Source organism: Aquarana catesbeiana, linkage group LG03 (genome assembly GCF_042186555.1).
Source record: "Aquarana catesbeiana isolate 2022-GZ linkage group LG03, ASM4218655v1, whole genome shotgun sequence".
NCBI classification, from domain to species: Eukaryota; Metazoa; Chordata; class Amphibia; order Anura; family Ranidae; genus Aquarana; species Aquarana catesbeiana.
The window spans coordinates 10,046,235-10,072,599 of record NC_133326.1 but is presented as its reverse complement, the minus strand read 5'-3'; the positions used below and the strand labels follow the sequence as shown (position 1 = coordinate 10,072,599).

The window sequence follows — 26,365 nt, the reverse complement described above, 5'->3', positions numbered from 1 at the left end:
ACCCTTGGGTGCAAGCCATCTAGTCCTGGCGATTTATTAACGTTAAGTTTCCCAAGTCTAATTTTAATTCTGTCCTCTGTTAACCATGGAGGTGCTTCCTGTGATGTGTCATGAGGATAAACACTGCAGTTTTGGATACTGATGCCCCGCCCCCCCCGATTCCCTCGTGAAGACTGAGGAGAATACATTCAATACCTTTGCCATCTCCCCAACCTTTGTAACCAGATAGCTCACATCCTTCTGTATGTGGTGGGTAGTGAGGCATGGTGGGTGCAGTGTTATTGGGCGCCAGACACTTCTTGAATGCAAAAGAAAGTTAATTTCCTTTAACAATCTTTTTTTGGGGAGAGGGTTAGGGCCAGGACACCCTTAAGTAGTTGCAAGATTAATTGTCAGACTCCGAGACTTCAATAGGAGGACAGCCATGCAGGGAAAGGCATCCAGCAAGACACCACATCTACAAGTGCAGGAATTCCTCCTCCTCCTCCTATGGGGGGGCAGTAATTTCTTGTTATGCCTATAAGATAAAAAGTGAAGCCAAATCTCCCTAATGGGCCATAGATGGCAACAAAAAATAAAAGCTGAGGGGTTATAACCCTCCCTTGCCTTTTGTTTTACATTCACCCCTTCAAGACCAGGAACTTTCACCACCTTCCTGCCCAGGCGCCAATATTCAGCTTTCAGCGCTCTCACACTTTGAATGACAATTTCGCGGTCATACAACACTGTACCCATATGACACTTATAATTTTTTTTCACACAAATAGAGCTTTTTTTTTGGTGGTATTTAATCACCACTGGGGGGGGGTTTGTTTTTTGCTAAATATGAATATGTGCCCTCAAAGTACATAGTCATAGAATGGTTTCTTTATAAAACAAATGATAATATGACTAACATTTTTAAACATCTTAAAGTTAAAAAAATGTTAGTCATTTTATAATTTATTTAAAAATAAATCGTTCCGCTGTGTGGGGCACTAATAGCTGTCTATTAGCTCCGTCATTCTTTTTTTAAACAAGCACGTGATTAACAAAATTAACAAGCACGTGATTAGAGCCCGAAGCCCCAATTGGCTTGTCTTTTAACGTTGTCCTCGGGGAGCAGAGCACTGCGACCCGACCCCTCCCATTTTTCATTTCAGCGAATCACAATTCGCCATCGCGTCACTTCCAGTTTCTCATCCTGGAAGATTTGGAACACGGAAGCCGCTGCCTGCCGGGTATCAGGGGCGCCATGACAGCCCAGGCTGGAGGCTCCCATTTGCAGGTAAGGACCTGGAGGAGTTTGTTTGCGCCCCCTTAAAAAAATTTTGCCACCACTTATAACATCTTGCAAATAAGTGATTTTTCTTGTGCGCTGATGAGGCTGCACTGCTCTGCACTGATGGGCCCTGATTGTTTACACCAGCTACATTAACCCCTTCAGATCCGCGCTATAGCCAAATGACGGCTACAGCACAGATCTGCTTTTCCGGGAGGCCATCAATAGACGCCCTCCCCTTTGCACGCTTGCCACGCTCCCCTGAAGGGCGCGCGCTGTGATCACCCGAGTCAATGAGACTTGGGTGATCACAGATCGGAGTAAGGGGTCGATCCCGGCCCCTTATCACATGATCAGCTGTCAGCCAATGACAGCTGATCACGTGATGTAAACAGAAGATCGGTTATCATTTTTTTTTCTTCTCACGCTGACAGCGGGAGGAGAAAAAAAAGCAGATCACCGGCTTCTGTTGAAGGGACATCGGTCCCAAAGAGGAAGTGTCGAAGCTGCCTCATATGTGCCCACCAGTACTGCCTGCCAGTGCCCACCAGTACATAACTGCCAGCTATCAGTGCCTGAGTGCCACCTATCAATGCCCACCAGTGGTGCTAATCAGTGTCACCTACCAGTGCCCATCACTGCCATCTATTATTGCCCTTCAGTGCCACCTATCAATGCCCTTCAGTGCAGCCTATCAGTGCCCATCAGTGTAGCCTCCTCAGCGTACATCAATGGAGAAAAATTACCTGTTTGCAAAATGTATTAAGTGACCATCAGTGCCACCTCATCAGTGCCCATCAATGCAGCCTATCGGTGCCCATCAGTGTAGCCTCATCAGCGTAAATCAATGAAGGAGGAAAAAAAATTACCCGTTTGCAAAAATGTATTGACAAAATATAAAACTGTTGTGTATTTATTTTTTTTAAATTTCGGTCTTTTTTAGTTTTAACAAAGAATAAAAAACCCAGAGCTGATCAAATACCACCAAAAGAAAGCTCTATTTGTGGGGAAAAAAATGATAAAAATTGGGTACAGTGTTGTATGACCGCGCAATTGTCATTCAAAGAGTGACAGCGCTAAAAGCTGAAAATTGGTTGGGGCAGGAAAGGGGTTTAGGTGCCCAGTAAGCAAGTGGTTAGAAAAAAAAAAAAAGTCAACTTCACACTTAGTTACAAAAAGGAATCCTTCAATAGTAAATGCTGTAAATGACTTAAATAATAGTAAGAAACAAATATTGAGTTTTGCACATTCACACCTTAGATCGCCTAAAATCCTGCACTATCATTATTATTAAAAAAAAAAAAAAAAAAGGAAAAAAAAAATCCCGTTTACAGAAGTATCACAACCTTTGCCATGACACTCAGAATTGAGCTCAGGTGCCTCCTGTCTCCACTGATCATCCTTGAGATGTTTCTACAACTTGATTGGAGTCCACCTGTGGAAAATTCAGTTGATTGGACATGATTTGGAAAGGCACACACCTGTCTATATAAGGTCCAACAGTTAACAGTGCATGTCAGAGCACAAACCAAGCCATGAAGTCCAAGGAATTGTCTGTAGACCTCAAAGACAGGATTGTATAGAGGCAGAGATCTGGGAAAGGATACAGAAACATTTCTGCAGCATTGAAGGTCCCAGTGAGCACAGTGGCCTCCATCATCTGTAAATGGAAGAAGTTTGGAACCACCAGGACTCTTCCTAGAGTCAAACTGAGCGATCGGGGGAGAAGGGCCTTAGTCAGGGAGGTGACCAAGAACCCGATGGTCACTCTGACAGAGCTCCAGCCTTTCTCTGTGGAGAGAGGAGAACCTTCCAAAAGAACAACCATCTCTGCAGCTCTCCACCAATCAGGCCTGTATGGTGGAGTGGCCAGAGGGAAGCCACTCCTCAGTAAAAGGCACATGACAGCCTGCCTGGAGTTTGCCAAAAGGCACCTGAAGGACTCTCAGACCATGAGAAACACAATTCTCTGGTCTGATGAAACAAAGATTGAACTCTTTGGCCTGAGTGTCATGTCTGGAGGAAACCAGGCACCGCTCATCACCTGGCCAATACCATCCGTACAGTGAAGCATCATGCTGTGGGCATGTTTTTCAGTGGCAAGAACTGGAAGACTAGTCAGGATCGAGGGAAAGATGAATGCAGCAATGTACAGAGACATCCTTGATGAAAACCTGCTCCAGAGCACTCTGGACCTTAGACTGGGGGCAAAGGTTCATCTTCCAACAAGACAACAACCCTAAGCGCACAGCCAAGATAACAAAGGAGTGGCTACAGGACAACTCTGCGAATGTCCTCGAGAGGCCCAGCCAGAGCCCAGACTTGAACCCGATTGAACATCTCTGGAGAGATCTGAAAATGGCTGTGCACCGACACTCCCCATCCAACCTGATGGAGCTTGAGAGGTCCTGCAAAGAAGAATGGGAGAAACTGCCCAAAAATAGGAGTGCCCAGCTTGTAGCATCATACTCAAAAAGACTTGAGGCTTTAATTGGTGCCAAAGGAGCTTCACCAAAGTATTGAGCAAAGCCTGTGATACTTATGTGCATGGGAGGAGCCTGTGATACTTATGTGCATGGGAGGAGCCTGTGATACTTATGTACATGGGAGGAGCCTGTGATACTTATGTACATGGGAGGAGCCTGTGATACTTGTGTACATGGGAGGAGCCTGTGATACTTGTGTACATGGGAGGAGCCTGTGATACTTGTGTACATGGGAGGAGCCTGTGATACTTGTGTACATGGGAGGAGCCTGTGATACTTGTGTACATGGGAGGAGCCTATGATACTTATGTGCATGGGAGGAGCCTGTGATACTTATGTACACGGGACTTTTTCATTTTTAGTAAATTTGCAAAGATTTCAAACAAACTTCTATCACGTTGTCATTATGGGGGATTGTTTGTAGAATTTTGAGGAAAATAATGAATTGAATACATTTTGGAATAAGTAACATAACAAAATGTGAAAAAAGTGAAGCGCTGTGAATACTTTCCGGATGCACTGTACACTATATAAAAACTTGTATCTTTTTTACATTGCTAAAGGAGAAAACTGCAAGGCCTGTGATTGGCTATTACAGTGATATTGTTTTAATTGCTAGAGGAGAAAACTAAGAACCGATTCACATCAGTCTATGCAGTGCAGAAGCTGGTGTGTGCTGCGATCAGACAGTGATGATAGGCTGAGCGTAGTAGATTGCATGGTTCCCCCCCCCCCCTTTTTTTTTCTTCCCAAGAACTTTATGGAGATGTCACATATGGATGTGGATTGCCTCACACTGTCCTGCGCTGAACAAATTACGGCAAGCAGTACCAACGATTGACTTCAGCACAGCTGGCCTGTCCGTTTTTTTTTTTTTTTGCTCTATCACTGCTGGCGGCTATAGCTGCCAGCAGGGATCACTGTATTCTGACGGCTGGGGAACCTCCCTCAGACAGAATACAATAGCACAGCGGGAGAGATTCCCCCCATCAACGCTGACTACGTTGATGGGGGAAATCGAACAAATTTTATTTCCTTCAGGCTGTGGTTGAACAAAAGAAAATTGCATAATGTATGGTCTTGCCTTATGTAGGAGGATTTCTTTCATCTCTATGTATCACCTGATGATGGTCACTTCATTGGGTATATAGAGGGTTTACAACCACTTAAAACCTGGAAGGTTTTACCCTCTTCATGACCAGACCATTTGTTTGCAATTCAGCACCGTGCTACTTTAACTTGTAATTGTGCGGTCGTGCAACAACATACCCAAATGACATTTATATATCATTTTTTTCCACACAAATGGAGCTTTCTAAAATTTGAGCCCCACTTAAGTTTTTTTTTTTTTTTTTTTTTGCTATACAAGCGAAAAAAGACGGATACGTTTTATGACCAAGTAGAAAATATAGTTTTGTTTTTTGTTTTTTTCAAAATTTTCAAATAAAATTAAATTTCTTCATAAATTTAGGCCAACATGTCTTTCTGCTACACGTCTTTGGTTTAAAAAAAAAAAAAAAAAAAACAGTAAGAAGTGCATATTAATTGGTTTGTGTGAAATTTATAGTATCTACAATCTATGGGATATACAGTATCTCACAGAAGTGAGTACACCCCTCCCATTTGTGTAAATCTTTTCTTCTATCTTTTCATGTGACAACACTGAAGAAACGACACTTGTCTACAATGTAAAGTAGTGAGTGTACAGCTTGTATAACAGTGTAAATTTACTGTTCCCTCAAAATAACTCAACACACAGCCATTAATGTCTAAACCGCTGGCAACAAAAGTCAGTACACCCCTAAGTGAAAATGTCCAAATTGGGCCCAAAGTGTCAATATTTTGTGTGGCCACCATTATTTTCCAGCACTGCCTTAACCCTCTTGGGCATGGAGGTCACCAGAGCTTCACAGGTTGTCACTGGAGTCCTCTTCCCCTCCTCCATGACGACATCACGGAGCTGGTGGATGTTAGAGACCTTGCGCTCCTCCACCTTTCGTTTGGGGATGTCCCACAGATGATCAATAGGGTTTAGGTCTGGAGACATGCTTGGCCAGTCCATCACCTTTACCCTTGGCTTCTTTAGCAAGGCAGTGGTCATCTTGGAGGTGTGTTTGGGGTCGTTATGTTGGAATACTGCCCTGCGGCCCAGTATCTGAAGGGAGGGGATCATGCACTACTTCAGTATGTCACAGTACATGTTGGCATTCATGGTTCCCTCAATGAACTGTAGCTCCCCAGTGCCGGCAGCACTTATGCAGCCCCAGACCATGACACTCCCACCACCATGCTTGACTGTAGACAAGACACACTTATCTTTGTACTCCTCACCTGGTTGCCTCCACACACGCTTGTCACCATCTGATTCTGAACCAAATAAGTTTATCTTGGTCTCATCAGACCACAGGACATGGATCCAGTAATCCATGTCCTTAGTCTGCTTGTCTTCAGCAAACTGTTTGCGGTCTTTCTTGTGCATCATCTTGAGAAGAGTCTTTCTTCGGGGACAACAGCCATGCAGACCAATTTGATGCAGTGTGCAGCGTATGGTCTGAGGACAGACAGGCTGACCACCCCCCCCCCACAACCTCTGCAGCAATGCTGGCAGCACTCATACATCTATTTCCCAAAGACAACCTCTGGATATGACGCTGAGCACGTGACCTCAACTTCTTTGGTGGACCATGGTGAAGCCTGTTCTGAGTGGAACCTGTCCTGTTATACCGCTGGATGGTCTTGGCCACCTTGCTGCAGCTCAGTTTCAGGGTCTTGGGAATCATCTTATAGTGTAGGCCAGGGATATGCAATTAGCAGACCTCCAGCTGTTGCAAAACTACAAGTCCCATCAAGTCTCTGGGTGTCATGCTTGTGGCTGTCAGAGTCTTGCTATACTCATGGGACTTGTAGTTCTGCAATAGCTGAAGGTCCCCTAATTGCATATCGCTGGTCTAGGCCATCTTCATGTAGAGCAACAATTCTTTTTGTTTTTTTCAGATCCTCAGAAAGTTCTTTGTCGTGAGGTGCCATGTGGAACTTCCAGTGACCAGTATGAGAGACAGAGCGATAACACCAAATTTAACATGACACCAGGGAGGGAAAATGCCTAATTGGGCCCAATTTGGAAATTTGTCACTTAGGGGTGTACTCACTTTTGTTGCCAGCGGTTTAGACATTAATGGCTGTGTGTTGAGTTATTTTGAGGGGACAGCAAATTTACACTGTTATACAAGCTGTACACTCACTACTTTACATTGTAGCAAAGTGTCATTTCTTCAGTGTTGTCACATGAAAAGACAGAATAAAATATTCACAAAAATGTGAGGGGTGTACTCACTTTTGTGAGATACTGTATGTATTTGAAAAGCGATCATTGCGAATGTACGCATTTCATTTCTTGAGGCCCGAAAACGCCAGGACAGTACAGATACTTCCCCAAATGACCCCTTCTTTGGAAAGTAGACAGTCCAAGGTATTTCGTAAGTGGCATGGCGTGTTTTTTGAAGTCGTAATTTTTTGTCAATTGTTTTGAAAATGAATTAAAGAAAAAAATCTTTTTTTTTTTTTAAAACATACTGGCATTAGTGCGGTGTAGCGTCATCATACAACTGGTGTGGCGGTGATCGTGGACACTGAGTGATGACAGTATGTTTAAAATAAATATAATTTTTTTTTTTAGATCTATATAATTTTTTGATTTTTACATTTTTTTAAAAATGTTTTTACATACTTTTATCAGAGTCAATCAGTGTTCACCATAGTAACAATGTACTACTACTCTGGGGGGTGATTGGGATTATTTTTTTTTTTTTTTCCACACTTTGTTTGCTGTTACACTGGAGATCATTGTAAGAACATTTTTAACTGGCATGAATGGGTTGTCCCATTAGTCTGAGCAGGTAAAATTAGGTACAGTGAGGGGAAAAAAAAAAGTATTTGATCCCCTGCTGATTTTGTACATTTGCCCACTGACAAAGAAATGATCAGTCTATCATTTTAATGGTTGGTTTATTAAAACAGTGAGAGACAGAACAACAAAAAATATCCAGAAAAACACATTTCAAAAAAGTTATAAAATTGATTTGCATTTTAATGAGTGAAATAAATATTTGATCCCCTATCGGCAAGATTTCTGGCTCCCAGGTGTCTTCTATACAGTTATCTTTTAAAGGGAGTGCTCCTAATCTCAGCTTGTTACCTGTATATATAAAAGACACCTGTCCACAGAAGCAATCAATCAGATTCCACTCTCTCCACCATGGCCAAGACCAAAGAGCTGTCCAAGGATGTCGGGGACAAGATTGTAGACCTACACAAGGCTGGAATGGGCTACAAGACCATCGCAAAGCAGCTTGGTGAGAGGAAGACAACAGTTGGTGAGATTATTCACAAATGGAAGAAACACAAAATAACTGTCAATCTCCCTCGGTCTGGGGCTCCATGGAAGATCTCACCTGGTGGAGTTTCAATGATGATGAGAACGGTGAGGAATCAGCCCAGAACTACACGGGAGAATCTTGTCAATGATCTCAGCTGGGACCATAGTCACCAAGAAAACAATTGGTAACACATTACACCGTGAAGGACTGAAATCCTGCAGCATCCGCAAGGTCCCCCTGCACAAGAAAGCCCATGTACAAGACCGTCTGAAGTTTGCTAATGAACATCTGAATAACTCAGAAAAGAACTGGGTGAAAGTGTTGTGGTCAGATGAGACCAAAATCGAGCTCTTTGACATCAACTCGCCGTGTTTAGAAGAGGAATGCTGCCTATGACCCCAAGAACACCGTCAAAACATGGAGGTGGAAACATACTTTGGGGGGTGTTTTTCTGCTAAGGGGACGGGGCAACTTCACCGCATCAAAGGGACGATGGACGGGGCCACATACCATCAAATCTTGGGTGAGAACCTCCTTCCCTCAGCCAGGGCATTGAAAATGGGCCGTGGATGGGTATTCCAGCATGACAAATGACCCAAAACACACGGCCAAGTCAACAAAGGAGAGGCTCAAGAAGACGCAGATTAAGGTCCTGGAGTGGCCTAGCCAGTCTCCAGACCTTAATCCCATAGAAAATATGTGGAGGAAGCTGAAGGTTCGAGTTACCAGATGTCAGCCTGGAAACCTTAATGACTTGGAAAGGATCTGCAAAGAGGACAAAATCCCTCTTGAGATGTGTGCAAACCTGGTGGCCAACTCCAAGGAACGTCTGACCTCAGTGATTGCCAACAAGGGTTTTGCCACCAAGTACTAAGTCATGTTTTGTGAAGGGGTCAAATACTTATTTCACTCATTAAAATGCAAATCAATTTATAACTTTTTTGAAAATGCATTTTTTCTGGATATTCTTGTTGTTATTTTGTCTCTCACTGTTATATATAAACAGACCATTAAAATTATAGACTGATCATTTCTTTGTCAGTGAGCAAATGTACAAAATCAGCAGGGGGAGCAAATACTTTTTTTTTCCCCTCACTGTACATATATGTGATTTTGGCTGCACATGCCGACCTGGCACAGTATATGTAGCGCGGATGGTCAGCAAGTGGTTAGGCTATGAGAGAACATGTAACAAATATAAAAGAGTAGGTGTTATTCCAATTCAGTTGCAAAAGTGGAAATACGCTTTTACCCCCTTCCCGACCAGCCGCCGCATTTGTACTGCATCAGGTTGGCTCCCCTGGGGGAACCGACATAACTCTACGTCGATTTGCCTTTTGACCACTAGGGGGCAACTCTGGAGCCGATGCGCGTGCCTGGCGGTCACGAGGCAGAGACAGAACGGAGATCTGTCAATGTACACAGACAGATCTCTGTGCTGTCAGGGGTGAGGAGAGCGATCTGTTGTTCATACCAAGTATGAACAATGATCAGTCTCCTCACCCAGTCAGTCCCCTCCCCCCACACTTAGACTCACTCCCTAGGGAACAGTTAAATCCTTGATCGCCCCCTAGTGTTAACCCCTTCCCTGGCAGTGACATTTACACAATAATCAGTGCATTTTTATAGCACTGATCGCTGTAGAAATGACACTGGTCCCAAAAAGGTGTGTCCGCCGTAATGTCGCAGTCCCGATACAAAAAAAAAAAAAAAAAAAAAAAAAAAAAAAACGCAGATCACCGCCATTACTAGTTAAAAAAAAAAAAAAAAAAAATCAATAAAAATGCCATAAATGCAAAAACCAAATCTATATATACGCTTATTGCGATTTTTATTACCAAAATATGTAGAACAATACATATCGGCCTGAACTGAGGAAAAAATTAGCGTTTAAAAAAAAAAAAAAAAAAATTAGGGATATTTTTTTAGAGCAAAGAGAACAAAAAAGGTGTTTTTTTTTTTTTTTCCAAAAATTGTCGCTTTTTTTTGTTTATAGCGCAAAAAAATTAAAACCGCAGAGATGATCAAATACCACCAAAAGAAAGCTCTATTTGTGGGGGAAAAAAAAAAAAAGGACGTCAATTTTGTTTGGGTACAGCGTCGCATGACCGCGCAATTGTCAGTTAAAGCGACGCAGTGCCGAATCGCAAAAAATGGCCTGGTCATTCAGCAGCCAAATCTTCCGGGGCTGAAGTAGTGGTTAAAGTACAGTACAAGAGTATGCTCTAGAATAATCCACACACAGAATTTGCCATTTTTTAGCTATATTTATTAATGATTGCCAATGTATTCCCACCTCCCCCCCACTGCAGGATACACTCAGATTTGTGGGGTACAGGTGTGCAGTACCGATATGTCATCTCAGCCCCACAGGCGCACACACTCACAGAAAGGTTAAAACTGTTAAACTTTAGAAATTTGACTCAGATTAACAAAAAAAAAAAACAAACAAATATACAATTAAAACTGCTCTCAGGTTTAAATAAAAATCGGAAGCAATAAAATGCGACTTCCAAGAGCCGATTAGGTGTGATTATCTTAAAAAATGTTTTCCTGAACGGATAACGGATTGTGATGCAAGTAATAGATATTTGGGAATCCCAACCTTACTTGCAAAAAAGGTATTTGGATCAATCTTTCCTTTTTTTGAAAAAAGTTACTAAAGAAAAATAAAGAAAATCCATATGCACAACACCTGATAAAGAGCTACCAATTACCAGTATAAAAGAAAATTGAATGGGTAAAAACACCTGTGTGAAAAGCAAGATGGAAGCTGCCAATCTTTACAACAACTGGGCTGCAGACTGGTTCCAGGACAGCATTGCAACTGGCAAGGATCGGACAATAAAGCCCAACTCCAGGTTTACTGTCCCTTTTAAATAGTTGGTTTGGGCCAAGCTGGCCATTTACTACACTAACAGGTGCTCCGTATTACCTGTATGTAGCCTCAGCTATATACAGCAGGGGTGTCCAACCTTTGGACCTTCCTGGGCCACATTGGAAGAAGAGGACCTGTCTTGGGCTGCACATAAAATACACTAACAAATAGGATAGCGGATGAGCAGAAATAGGCAGATCACAAGCAAACTCACAATCTTTTCACTTTTCTCTGGAATCGATTGAAGGACACAGCTCAACTCCTCACAGATGGGTTTGAAGCCGCCACCTTGAGGAGCAGGACACTAGTGAAACTTAAACACCGATATAGATAAAGTACCTATCTGAGAAGTAATTTTCCTTGGACAATCTTCCTTCATCCACGAGTTTTCTTTTTTTTTTTTGGGTTCTATTTTCTTCTGCGATGTGGAAGCCAAAGGATTGGATTTCAACTATATATGTGTTGTGTGGGGAGTAGAGATGGGCTCAGGCATCTTCGAAATCCCACAAGCCTGATCCCACCAGGAAGCCAACGATCCGCAGCGCTAATCACAGGCAGGGAGACATTTCCTGATCTGTGCAGCTATGAACCGAGAAATGTCTCCCTGCCTGTGATTAGCGCTGTGCAGGCATGTGGGATTTTGTACATAACCAAGCCCATCTCTAGTTGGGAGGTAGAGGGCAGATTGTGGGCAGGGTGGGCCTCCCCAGCACCCCCCTAGAGACAGCCATGCTACATTTACTTGCCTGGAGCGAATCGAGAGTCCCTGTTCTGCTGCTGCTGGGGCCTGGCTTCTCATGGTCGGCCACCGTGGCTGCTATGCTTGCATGGCATCCCCAGCGTCCCTCCACATGTGCATGTGCCTAGCTTGTTCCTGTCTACCACCATGGCTCCTATGCATGCACGGAGTCCCTCCAGACAAGCCCAGGCCGCATGCAGCCCACAGGTTGGACACCCCTGATTTACAGTATAGAGCTTTTAGTTTCGGCAACGGGATGAGAACTTACCATCCAACTCCTAGAGCAAAACAGAGTTGGGGCTGAGTGCTGCTCAGCCAGCCATTTATGGGATAGGAAGTTTTATATTTTATGAACACAACACTTCCTCTGATTGGCCAAGGTGGAAATCGTGACCACATCTGCCCGCCTCTCCACTTCAGCCATTCAGAGGAAGCTTTGTATTCATCCATAGAATACAAAGCTTCCTGCGAATGGCTGAGCAGCGACTGTTTTGTTCCGGGAGTTAGATAGAAAGTTCTCCCCCTGCTATGGGAACGCAGCACTGCATACTATAGGTTCCAGAGGTCAGTCTGCACCTTGTTATCACAGACAGCCAGGAAGGGGGTCAAAGGGCACTGAATTCAACATTGGCAGCTTAATAGGTAAGCATATAAAATAACCTTAGACAGCACAACTCTCCTCTCGCACGTCTGCTCCAGTCACCATCTTGGGCACGCCCCGGTATAGCTGAGGCTACATACATTTAAATACAGTGCGCGCCCAAGTAAGTGCAGTGAATAGTTTGGTCCGGTTGGCACAAAGTATTTAAAAGGGACACTACACGTGAAGTTAAGCTTTTGTGTTGGTTTCACCACCCTCCACCAAACAATCTTTTTCTCTGAGTTGGTAAAGACAATTTATTAATTATTGGATAATGGTACTTCTATTTCACCTATGTTTAAGGCTGTAACTTTGAGGCAAACTCACAATCTTTTCACTTTTCTTTGGAGTCGATTGAAGGACACAGCTTAACTCCTCACAGATGGGTTTGAAGCTGCCACCTTGAGAAGCAGGACACTAGTGAAACTTAAACTAGGAGCACACATAAGGGGCGACTGCAGTGGTGGCCAAACTTCCCCCATCTGCAACCCAGGACTGTAGCCAGCCAGTATTATAAGCACGACAAACCCAAAACAAGACTGTGTGGGTGATGTGTCCTTCAATGAACTCAGAGAAAAGGGTTTTATGGCGAGTACAAAACACATTTTCTTTATCATTCACTGAAGGACACAAGGACGTCCCAAAGCAATGCCAGAAAGACAGAAGAAAAGGGTGGGCCCACAACCAAACAAGATGTGAATGAAAGGGTAAAAAAAAAAAAAAAAATGCCTAAACTCATAAGAAGCTTGGCAAAAACTGAGTCCTGTGTTGCAGATGGGAGGTTTGGCTACCACCAGAAGGCCACCCCTTATGCATCCTTTCAGTTTAAGGCCACCCCTTTCACACGGACGTTCCAATCGGGTCCCCAAGTCCGCTTTTCAGGTGGCCCTGATCGGAACCTCCATTCTTCTCCATGGAGCGGCAGGTGTTCATTTACCCCCACCATCATCCAATTCGATCCAGTCTGCCAAGAAGAGACACATGGGGATCCGTTCCTCTTCCGTCCAGCGGACTGGATGGCAGTTGGGTGTAAACAAAACAGTTGGTCCATTTACATCCAGCCACCCATAGTGGAGAACAGACTGTGCTCTACATGAGCGGAGTGGACACGGACCTGTCACCCGCCTGCTCAGCGGATATATCCTCCACTGAGCAAGCGGATCACAGCCGCAGTCCGCCCCATGAGAAAGGGGCCTAAGTTGCACAAGCGTACTGCTCCTGAGGGTGGCGCCATCAAGCTCATCTGTGAGAAGTTAAGCTGTGTACTTCAATGAAGGATCGGGACATAAAGGCTTCCACTACTAGAAGGCAACGCACAGTTTAACAAAGGGACGCATGATTGAGCATAGCTCCTTTGTGCTAGGATAAGAAACTTCTGAAAAAGCAGATTAGAATCACACAATCAATGACAATTTTCTCTTTTAAATTTAACAATTAGTTGTCTAAGTCAATTGCTATTCATGCACTGGAGCTACTAATTATGGCTGTAACCAGCACATCCTCCGAGAGAAGCATCACCAGACTCTTGTGGTTAAAAACACCTAATGCCCCATCTATCAGGAAATATACATACAAAGTATTGTACACGCATCTCACAAGGAGTTCAAAGCAAATGCCACGAGAGCGTTTTAGAATGGATGCGCCACGAGCCTCGGATCCACCTGCAGCCGTAAGTACAGGATTCATGGTAACGGAAGTGTATTCTTCATGGCCGACCTCCGGCTTCGAACGGACGCAATCGCTGCTTTACAAACAAATGTAGGTTACGGCTTCTATTTACACAAATTACATACAAAATAATATATAAATATCCGCAGAGGAATTGGTACTTGGCCGTACTGCTTACACAAGGAAGAACGGACCCCGCTTCAGAAAAAACATTCCAGGACCCTTCACAATGAACAGGGCCCTAACCACATGGTCGGTCGGGTCTACAGCAGGTGGTCTGGTTTTAGTGGGCAACGTCTGCCACATATACCGAGTTCCTCAAGTCACCCAACCTAGAATCATGCTGGCAGAACAGAGCCTGCGTGGCATGGTCAAAAAAAAAAAAAAAAAAAAAAGAAGAAGAAGAAGAAGAAGAATTCCCATCTCAGTTTAGAAAGTCCAGATAGTTTTGAGCATCATGACTATGGACGTTACAAAGATCAGATCGAGAAGAAACTGAACCAAATTTCCAGCAAAAGGTTCATATCCACAGACCCAAGCTAAAGGGATTTAGGAGTACATCAGTCAGGAAGTTCAACTTCTACAGCCACAAAGTGGCGTGAATCCTGTTGCCTTCATTCGGTATCTTTTTGAATGTTATTGGGCCTCTCCGTCAAACATAAGAAGGGGGCAAGCAGCTGATTGATAGTTCTGAAGCTCCCCTAACACCAGTGTATAGAAGACCAGTGGCTGGTCTTTAGGCCCTTTGCTTACAGTACAAGTAAAGCCCTGGCGCTTGGCACGTTTGATCCGTTTCATTTTCTCCAGGTCACAAGTTACAGGGTCTCACCAAAGTGGTCTTTTCTATATTCCGCTGCATCCCCTTGTCCATCATTTTCATCATCTAAAAAAAAAAAAAAAAAAAAAAAAAAAAAAAAAAAAAGTTACATGTTAGAATTACAGTATTATAATATTACACTTAGTAAATAATATGAGGCGACAATGCACAACGGAAATCTCAAAAAGTTAATTTGCACCAAAAAGCATGACGTGTTCCTATGTGTTTTAGACAGGTTGCATTTTTGAACGACTATTTGCAGGTTAAAGCCTTACTCTACGTTTAATGTGCCTTGAAATAGTTTGGGCCATGCTGGACCATTTTAGATCATGCAGCAAGTATTGTCTTCTTCCTGGAAAGGTACAAGCAACTTCCCCTCTGCTGCCAGAAACAGTCACTTGGTCGGCACCTCAAACGGGAAGGGGTTGTGTTGGAGTGGAGAGCAACTACATGGAATACCCCCGTACAAAAGTCTTAAAGAAGGAGGAGTCAATAAAGAGGGCAGAAACCTGACCATTGATAGTGCTGAAACCAATAAACCGGTCAAAATCCAGCTAAAAAATGAAAAAATGTGTTCCCAAGAAAGGAAAAACTCCTTATGTGGCATTGTCCAAGCCTGAATAGGATGACTTTCCAGTAGGATGGTCCTACATTGCAGAGAAAGCCAAATCGCCCAAAGTTCCAGGATGTTGACTGGAACATGAGCCTGTGAACACGTGCTCAGAACTCTTCGCAAGCCTAATAGGCTGGCGTCCATCATGAAGATCCTTCAAAGGACTGGAAGGGAGGACTTTCCCAACTGCAGACCTGGATTCCTAGGCCACCAGGCCAGGGACAACCTGGTACTCAGTGGGTTGATCAGGACCCCTATATGTCTCCAGAACTGGACAATACAAATCTGAGATTGGAGGAGTGTTTTAAGGTTCTCCTGTGGAAGGAATACTCTGGGCTGATCTGGGTAGAGGACTAGACACCCAGATACTCAAAAAGAAGAAGAGTTGGTTTCCAACAGAGATTTCTGAAGGTTAACCCATTAGCTGATAAGCGGGTGGGCCTTGACGGCCACATATATTTGTGTACCAAAATGTAAACAAACCAGTGATGAGAGCACGTGCCCTGCGTGCTCCTGGCACAGTTACCGGTGCCTAACGGAAAGCAAGTAGCGGTTGGGAGCTTTCTGATAATGTCACCGCTGTGACAGCCAATCACTGTGGTCATATGATCATAAATACCACCCCGCCTCCTGACATCAGAAACCCCTTACAGGGCCGGGAGGCACCAGCGTTAAGGATCCATCTGAACCCAAATATCGCAGTCTGAAAGAGCCCACACCAACCGGTCCCTCAATAGATGGTTTTCTAAATGCCCCACAAAGAAGATGATGCAGCAGGGCTAGTACAGAGGCCAGCACCTTGGTAGAATACCTGAGGTACAGATGAGAAGCGGAAGGACAGGGACCACAACTGGTAGTGCAGGAGCCCTTGACAAATCGCTAATAAGATGGAATGGTGGGACATGCAAATAACCATCTATGATGTTCGCGGACGTCAGAAATTCTCCCTGGTGAAGGGAGATGACACATTTGGTAGATTCCATAAGGAATTTTAAACTTGAATAAAGACATTCAGCGCTCCGAGATCCAGAATGGTGTAAATGCCCTCTTTTGGGCTGGAGAAGGTTGAACATATTGGAGTAAAACTACGGTAACCATTCTGCCACAGGAATTGGGACAATGATGCCTTGATCCAGAAGCACCCAAGAGGACTGGATGGAGATCTGCTAAATTAGTGAGGAGACACATGAAGGTTGCAGGTAAAAAGCCGAGGAGGGGGAAGGAACAATGGGAACGCACTTCTCGATATCCAAGCATCTGAGTTCCAAGCTGTCTGAACTTTTACAAAGGTTAAAAAGTGTTTTTGAACCCTAATATTATTATAAACGGTCGATATTAGCTACATTACATCGTCTTCCGACTCACTTTTCCACTAGAGCGTTTATTTTCTATAGCTTGGAAAAAAATGGTTAGTCATGCTATTCTCTGCATCCTCCCACTCTGGAAAATGTACAAAGAGTAGGGGGACCCCATGCAGAATGAAGATTTGGCAGAGTGAGTGCCAGACCTTGCAGGTGAACGATGAGCAAGATTTAGGCTGGGTTCACACCACAGCACGGAGCAGCTCACAGCAGGGGTCCGGTTCGTCCCCCATTCACCGTTTCAGGTCCGATTTTGGACCTGAAAACGGACCAGAACACGCATAGGAGCTGCTCCAGAGATGTGTGAACCGGCTCCATTGAGAGCCTGTCACAATCTCTTGACATGCGAACTGGATGTTGGGAAAACCACATCCAATTTGCAATAGTGTGAACCTAGCCTTAGGGGAGGGAAGAACTTAGTCTGTTCCGCTGATGAAGATGGGTTCTCTCACATCTCACCACCAGCAGCATTTTTGATGATGTTGTCAAGAGCTGGTCCATAGAGAGGCTAACATTTAAGGGCCATGCAAATCAAATGCTTTTTACACGAGGATTGCACAGTCCAGCACTTTAGGCAAAGTGACCAATACATATGAACCTGACATACGCAAGAATGGAGACTGGAGGCTTCTAGCAAACTATCAAAGCTAAAATTTAAGGCTACCACCGTCCACTCCACACATTCTATTTTGACCAGTCAGACATGGTCCGAAAAAGTAAGCTTACAGCCAGAATTGGACGCAGGGAAGAAAAGCCACCAAGAAGAGAGCTCTAGAAAGTGCTTCCAACCACTTATCAGTTGGATTCCTAAAAGAAAGGCGCATTCTCTACCAGAATAGTAAGCACTGTGCTAATGCAGGCACTTCTGCATAAGAATCTTAACTAAACGAATACAAGGCTAATAATGCGTATAGGGGGAGCAAACAGCTTGTCAGGAGGTTTCCAATACCCACTGAGAAAGTTGGAAAAGCAGGCATAAAAGGGGAAGAGTATTAAGTGACCCAAAGCCTGGAAACCACACTAATAGAAGCAACAAGCTTAGCCTATAGATTCAGAGTGGTGCACACTGAAGGACAGGGGTCTCCAAAGTTTCTAAACAAAGTCTTACAGTTTACGGTCTTTTAGACTTTAGGGGGCACAGGACCATGGCCAGTGGGAGTAGGAAATATCCTATCATTTGGTATTAGGGTATTTATTAGTGCCAGCGGGACGAATTATTGCCCCAAAAGCCAGATAAAGGCAAGCAAAGGGCCACATTCGGTCCTCGGCCTGCAGTTTGGAGACCACTGAATTATGAGATGAAATGGCATCCTTTATTTGGAAGTAATGGCATTAGACTGTGGCAAGCTCATCAGTCAAGGACCGAGGCAATACCAGCAACTCTGGATTTCCGCAACTAACTTTCAGCGGAATAAACTCTGGATAGCATCCTATGCCGAACCCAGTGCCTGCGGGTCACTTCCAAGCTATCCCCGCACATCTGGAAAGCTGTAAAGTGACGACGCTCCCACTGCAATGTAGAGAAGAGTCTAGATTGAAGGTGGGGAAAAAAAAAAAAAACGCCACAAAAAAAAAAAAAAAAAAAACGCCACAAGAAACCAACCAAACTAAAAACTGGAGCATGCTGGTAGTTGGGAGGAGTTCTCCTGGGCTGGCCTATTTGTTTGCCAGTGTCCAATCCTCCTGCTGGGAGCAGCAAAACCCAAAGGTTTAAAACTTCCTATGACCCACAATGGATGATAAGAAAGAAAAAAGGTTTTTGCCATTCATACACTTCAAGTATTCACACTATTTATTGAATAAAGATTGTGAAGTCCTTTCGTACTGTTGCTGTACCGATCCAGGATGTTCCATAAGGCTACAGGTACACGGGTGGTGCTGCCTATCAGCATCAAAACCCAGTGCTATCAAGTACCCCGGGAGGCACAGAACAGCGAGCAGCCCCTCTCCCAGCAGTCTGTTAAAATATTTGATAGGCTGAAATATGTGGTGGTTAGACACTGCACCGAACAGTACTGGGGCTGTACGCCCCAGATGCAAAATTCCTGTGTTTGGTGCATATGTCCCTGGACGCATAAAAGCCTAATCCAACCGACGAGCAATGCACTGATCAGGTGAGCGTACTCGAAGAATCACAAGCCCCTGGCTTGCCACCGTGTATACCAGAGAAAAGAGAAAGTGGCTGCACACCGCTGACCTAATCCAGATAGAAGTCCTTTATTTCTCTGAATATACAAACAGCACAGAAACTTGACAAGCTGTCAACGCGTTTCACACATTTTTTTCACCACTGCATATCTGCGCTTATCGCAAACTTGACAGACTGCTAGAAGTGGGGCTGGATGATACACCTGGGCCTCCAAGGCACATGAAAACTCCAGGACTGATGCTGATGGGCCAAACGACCCGTTGTGCATGAGGCCTATGGACTAGATTACAATATAAAAAATAAAATAAAAAGCACAAGATTAAAAATTAACCATATGACAACATTATAAAAAAAAAAAAAAAAAAAAAAAATACTTAACAGGCACCTTTAACCCACATTGCTCCTGTGAAAGTAGCAAGCAAAACATCCTTTATACTGGAATAAACAAACATACAGAAACATTGTGCATTGCAAACAATAAGCCTGAAGTGTGTTTTCTGAATAATTGTAACGCAGCTAAACGCAATGTACAAATGCAAGTGATCGCTGTGCCTGGAGTGTTGCAATTTCAAAATAACAAAACATGCTTTTAAAAGCGGCAAAACAGCCACCCGTGTGAAAGGGGCCTATTAGAAACATGCAACGTTATAGATATAAAATACATATACACTACGACCTTATAAACCTATCACGAGAGAAATGCAGCAGTACCATTGCAGAGCTTTCAGAAATGCTAGTTTCCTGGCTGCCATGATAATAAATCGCTTCAACTGTGTCATTAAAGCCTAAGGCAGGATATACATGGGTCGAATTTCTAAAGAATTTTCTTTCGCATATCGTATCTAAGAATTTTCTTTCGAATTTCGCACCATTAGTGGGGCTGCAGCAACAGCTGATTTTTGGGTGGCCATCAAATTTGAGTAATTGAGCATATTGGAATTTTTTTTTAAAAACAAACGATTTTCTAATCAATGATTGGAGAATCGTGCGAGAAATGTAATAGAAAAAGAAATGCGCATGTGCAAGAAAAGAAAATTCCCGGAAAGGAAAGAAGAGCCCCAGACACGAAAATTATTTTCTGTAGCAACATGAGGTGAAATTGAAGGCTTTGGTTTGCCAAATTTTGAAATCAATCGGATCACAAAACGCACGAAATTTCTGATTTTCAAAAGAAAATTCTTTCGAATTTCGACCATGTATGGCCAGCCTAACTCCATGTCCCGGAACTAAACCTTCCTATCCTTTTCAGCCAAGGCAGCTGCCATCTTGAGCCTCTGATCTGGAACTGCCGTGGTGCTGCACATGTGATCAGTTATGACACCAACCATTGGATGGTTTGACAGATTGGTTGAGGACACAAGCATATGTGACAATAAGCATTTGTGGCATGCCGATAATGGAACAGTTTTTTGAACTGTGAAAGCAATGGTTTAGTTCCACTTTCAGAAAAACGTTACATTATCAGCATGTGCCAGGAACGTAACTGTTACATATGTTGTTCCCTCAACCAAACTGTTAAACCATCAAATGGGCTGGTGTCAAAACTGATCACATGTGCAGAACCATGGCAGTTGAAGGTCAAACAGAAGACAAGATGGCAGCTTCCTTGGCTGAAAACAATAGAAGGGTTCAGTTCTGCTTTAAATGGCGGCTTTGGGCAAAAGCTAAAACAAACCATTTGCTGCACTAACAGGTGCACTTGTTGGGCGTGCTGTATTAACTGTGTGTGGCCTCGGCTATACAGTATTTAGCGCTGTGTTTGATGAGAATTTCCTGTTCTTCTCCTGGAACAAAACACAGGGTCAGATCGAGTGCTGCTCAGCCATTCACAGGAAGCTTTGTATTCTATGCAAAGCTTCCACCGATTCCCTGAAGCGGAGATTGTGACATCATCTGCTCACCTCAGCCAGAGGAAGCTTTGTATCCTATGCATGAATGCAAAGCTTCCACTGGTTGCCTGAAGCGGAGATTGTGACATCATCTGCTCACCTCAGCCAATCAGAGGAAGCTTTGTATCCTATGCATGAATGCAAAGCTTCCACTGATTGCCTGAAGCGGAGATTGTGACATCATCTGCTCACCTCAGCCAATCAGAGGAAGCTTTGTATTCTATGCATGAATGCAAAGCTTCCATTGATAGCCTGAAGCGGAGATTGTGACATCATCTGCTCACGTCAGCCAATCAGAGGAAGCTTTGTATCCTATGCATGAATGCAAAGCTTCCATTGATAGCCTGAAGTAGAGATTGTGACATAATTTGCTCACCTTTCTCAGCCAGCCAGAGGAAGCTTTGTATTCCTTCATCGAATACAAAGCTTTCTGTGAATGGCTAAGCAGCGCTCAGTGACTCGATTTCGTTCCGGGAGTAGGATGGGAAGTTATCATCCCACTGACGGGAACACACAGTGCTGTATACTGTATGTAGCAGAGGCTTCAAACCCTTAATAAAGTACGCCCAGCAAGCGCAACGGTTATTGCAGTTTATAGTTTGCTTGGGACGATTTAAAAAAAGGACATTAAAATGCAAAGTTAGGCTTGAAAGCCAAAAGACAAGCAACTAACATTTTTAAAAGATGCCCAGTAAAGGCCCCTCCTGAATTTCTCCAATGACGGGCTTTAACAATGTCATGCAAACAGAAAATGGTTTTATTGTAACTCACATCAGAAATTCCTTTTAATGGTTTAGTGCAGCAAAACTAAAGAAAGCTGATGTTTGACTGGTTGTTAGGAATTATTTTCACGGTCCACATGCAACCAACAACAGGAAGTTTGGTAAAGGATGGTAGCGGATTCTGAGAGCTGTGGTCAGACCATGGCTAGACTGGGGGTAGCTTAGAGAATAGAATTCAGATAGCGGCCCCGCTCACCTTGTACATCTTCTTCTCCCCCATCACCATCCTCTTCCTCATTGTAAGCCAGCTCTGCCTGCTTGTCTGCCTCGTACTCACCCACGTTCCCATCATCCCCGTTATAATCTGCCACTTTAGAACCATGTTGAGGATCTACAGGGGACTCATTCTCATCAAAAAACCGACCTGGGAAGTCGGGAGTGAAAAGGAGCAGAAGAGGATAGAAAAAGCGGGGAAAGAAAGAGGGAAGGAAGGAAAAATTTGAGAATATTAAGGAACAAAATCAGAACAGACAGGACAGAACTTCAAGCCAAAAAGACTGAGCCATCTGAAGGCACATTTAAAATCAGAAAAACAAAAAAGGAAAAAAGGTCAAGAACAAAGTACCCGGTGTATGTGGATGTCTTCATGGGCCTACAAGAAGGCATCATAAATGAAGTGTAAGCAACAATTAAAAAAGTGCACATGGTTGGGCATCAAAACCATGGACATTTATGAAGTTTGTGCAAAGATACACCAAAAAAAAGAAAAGGAAGAAGAACACAACATACTGATGTGGTATACAGTGAATCAGCCATTCTCAACCAAGGTTTCATGGAACCCCATGGTTCCTTCTGAAGTTGTCAGGGGTTCCTTGAGCTGTAGCTCACCGACCACCTATCTGACGGTGCCTGCATAGTTCCAAGGCCATCCCCACTTGGCAGTGCCAGCAGCATGACACCAATGATCTTTTTAGGCCCGTTTCACATGGACTTCAGTTTGTATAAGAGCAGTGTGAACAGCTAGCTTTGGCAAAGTATTTGCCGAGCTTTCAGCAAGCTTTGTTGAAGCTTTTCAAGTACCAATCAGCTCCAGTTTGTAAATGTTGAGGACAGATACTAATGGGGAGTGCAGATTGCCACTTTAAAACAAGCTGCTAGCAGGCTTCAACAATTCTTGAAGCTTGTTAAAGAGGTTGTAAACCATACAAAAAAAAAAAAAAACCTGCAAGACAAAAAGGCATAATGAGCTAGTATGCATAGCATACTAACTCATTATGAATTACTTACCTGAGATCGAAGCCCCCGCAACGGTCCTCGTTCACCGATCCAGCGGCCGACATCTCTCCCGGGGATTACATCCGGGTATCGCGGGGCTCCGGTGCTGTGATTGACCGGAACCGTGATGACGTCACTCCCGTGCGCGCGGGAGCCGCCGGTAACGGGACACAGTCTAGCTGGAGCAACGGCACGTACGTGCCATTGCTTCAGTTCACTTAACTGTGCACATGCCGATGACGTCAGCACATGCAAATACAGGGGACATCTCCTAAACCATGCAGGTTTAGGAGATATCCAGTGTAGCTATAGGTAAGCCTAATTATAGGCTTACCTGTAGTATAAAAGTGGTTGTAAAGGGTTTACAACCACTTTAAAACTCCTGATAGCAGCTTGATTAAAAGGAGAAGTATGGGGAAAGCTCGTTAGGCTGTACTTTTGTGGATCACAGGAGGGCAGTTCGTTTTGCACTCCAGTGACCCTTTTTCAGCAGGCTGAAATCCGCTGTCTGTTGACGTCACAGAGCTGGTCCAGGCCTGGGCAAGATGGCGACAATCGAGTCAAGATTCCCCCCACATGCCTGGACCAGCACCCGGCTCAGCCTCTCTGCGAGCTGCTGAGAGCCTGAGTTGGCCTCTCCTGCCCCCTACATAGCCCAGCGCTCCAGTGAGTACAGGGGTAGGGGGGCAGAGCAGACAATGGTGACTAACAGTCGCCAGCTCTCTGCTCATGGAGCTCTGAGAACCAAGCGATTGGCAGTGTTAGATCGCTCGGTTAGCAGCGTTAGAGCCGGCGGGGGACATATGCAAAATTGGCCAGATGCTGCGTCCACCTAGGTAATTATGAATCTTTAAAAGAATAAAAAAAAAAAAGATTTAAGACTTCTCTTTTAACCACTTGCCGACCGCTGCACGCCGATATACGCCGGCACAATGGCAGCAGTGGGCAAATGGGCGTACCTGTATGTCCCCTTTAATTGGTGTACGCTGCGTACAGCGTGACTGCGGACTCGATGTCCACCGGGGTCCCGCGATCGTGTCACAGAGCGGCAAAACGGGGAGATGCCTATGTAAACAAGGCATTCCCCTGTTCCGCCTAGCAACATGACAGGGATCTACTGCTCCCTGTCATGTCAGTGGTAGCCCCCCCCCCAGTTAGAATCACTCCCTAGGACACACTCAACCCCTTGATCGCCCCCTAGTGTTTAACCCCTTCCCTGCCAGTGTCATTTACACAGTAATCAGTGCATTTTTATAGCACTGAGCGCTGTAAAAAATGACAATGGTCCCAAAATAGTGTCAAAAGTGTCCGACGTAATGTCGCAGTTATGATAAAAATCGCAGTAGTGAAATAGCGCTAATATAGCACATCAACAAAGAAAAAAAAAAAAAAAAACCCAAGGAATTTCTCGGATACTCATGGCAAATATAATATAACTCATATAAAAGTGTTCAAAGTCCTAAAAGGTGCTTCCCATAATATAAATCTGAGCAATAATGCAATGAAATCCAGTAAAGTGTATCACATAAAACTAAACTAAAAGTAAATTGTTTCCCAAGAATAATCAGCATCCAAAAAAAAAAAATCAGGTGACTCTGATTATTGATATTATATATTTTTTTTTTTCTCTTGCTCTTCCTCGCTCTTTTTTTTGTCTACCATTATCTGTTTTTATACCACTTCTTGTAAGTATGTAACAATATTAGTGAGAGTTTTTTTGCTTTGCCAATCTGACTTACCCAGGGCCCTTTGCTCTGATGCCTCATTTACATGATTAGTATTGCTATCTAAGATCACCATCGTCACCCAGCACCTGTACCCTTGATGAAGTCACGTGTGTTGTGACGCAACACATCGGGAGGAGCTTGGTGACGTCACTTCCGGTTACAGCCGTGACCAGAAGTCTTTTCATTTGACACATTTTTCTTGCTGCCTGGCCTGCTGTTGCCATTTTTATTGTAAAGGAGCTTTTAGATTTTTTAAATTACTTTTGAACCTTTTAACCTACTACACTATGGAGAGCCTGCTTTTTTTTTTATCTTCTTAATCTTCTAATCGGATTGGGAGAAACTTTTCTTTCTAGGAAAGGACCGTGGAGACCAGAGAAAAAGTTACAACGATCCCTTGGACCTTGTGAGGAAAGCTTCAACAACAGACTAGTCGTTTACTGTTGCCCCACCTATAAGATTGGGAGAAAAAAAAAAAAAAAAAAACTTTCTTCTAGGAAAAGACCGTGGAGACCGGAGAAAAGTTGCAGTGATCCCTTGAAAGCTGTGAGGAAAGCTTCAACAACAGGCTGGGCGTTCACTGTTGCCCCATTAGACCCGTTGGGGGTCTATCTATAAGGTGAGAGGCTAGCACTACTGGGGGAGGATTGCAGAAAAACAATGTTTACCATCTTACAGTTTTAATCTGGACTCTTTCACCTGTCCTTATCCCCCTCGTCTCTTCTCTTATCTACTCCGATTTATATTTTTCACTTTGGAACTGATCATCTCTCTGAGTTACCTGATTTCTTTGGATGCTGATTACTCCTGGGAAACGATTTACTTTTAGTTTAGTTTTATGTGATAAACTTTACTGGATTTCATTGCATTATTGCTCAGATTTATATTATGGGATGGACCTTTTAGGACTTTCAACACTTTTATATGAGTTTATATTTGCCATGAGCATCTGAGAAATTCTTTGGGGTTTTTTTTTCTTCTTTGTTGACGTGCTATATTTTTAGAGGTGTTGGTTACACTATAGAATTTTAGCTGCTTTTTTCCCCATTTACCGTATATACTCGAGTATAAGCCGAGGCACCTAATTTTACCGCAAAAAACTGGAAAAACGTATTGACTCGAGTATAAGCCTAGGGTGAGGAATGCGCAGCTACTGTAAGTGGAAAAGAGGGTCAACAATGCCCATTTGCAGCCTCACTGTGCCCATTTGCAGCCATAGGTCCCCCAAACTTCAAACTTGGTAGTTAAGGGTTCCTAGACGCCCCCCTAGCTGCAGCCAAAATTTGGGGTCTCTGGACCCAAAGGGTCCCGAAATGACATTGCTGCAGATGGACACAGTTGACCGACTTTGGGGCCCCGTATCTCGGGGTCACTTTGTGCTAGGAACCCCAAATTTGGTTTGCATACCCAGTGGAATTAGCACTACAACATATCCAAAGCCCCGCGATACGGGTCCCCAAAATCAGTTCGGAAAACGTCAAGCACTTTTCTGCAGCAGAGAATGACATTTTCCAAACCGACTTTGGGGCCCCGTATCTCAGGGCCACTTGGTGCTAGGAACCCCACATTTGGTGTGCTAACCCAGTGGAACTAGCACTACAACATATCCAAAGCTGGAGTTCCTAGCACTAAGTGGCCCTGAGATACGGGGCCCCAAAGTCGGTTCGGAAACTGTCATTCTCTGCTGCAGAAAAGTGATTGACTCGAGTATAAGCCGAGGGGGGCATTTCCAGCACAAAAAAAATGTGCTGAAAAACTCGGCTT

The 26,365-nt window shown here is 43.9% G+C and overlaps 1 protein-coding gene across 2 annotated transcripts in view; it reads right to left on the bottom strand.

The window, feature by feature from the left end:
* Nucleotides 1-10,370: 10,370 nt before the first annotated feature.
* The window catches only part of GOLM2 (golgi membrane protein 2), a 77,028-nt gene continuing 61,033 nt past the window's right edge, over nt 10,371-26,365 (bottom strand). Inside the window, exons 9-10 of one of the 2 annotated variants that reach the window (XM_073618252.1) lie at nt 21,856-22,023; nt 10,371-14,931 (exon numbers count right to left, since the gene is read on the bottom strand). In XM_073618252.1, coding sequence (XP_073474353.1) covers nt 14,864-14,931; nt 21,856-22,023 — 236 coding nt within the window. In that variant the 3' untranslated portion in view covers nt 10,371-14,863. The remainder of the gene's footprint in view (nt 14,932-21,855; nt 22,024-26,365) is intronic. The other variant, XM_073618253.1, reaches the window with a different exon arrangement.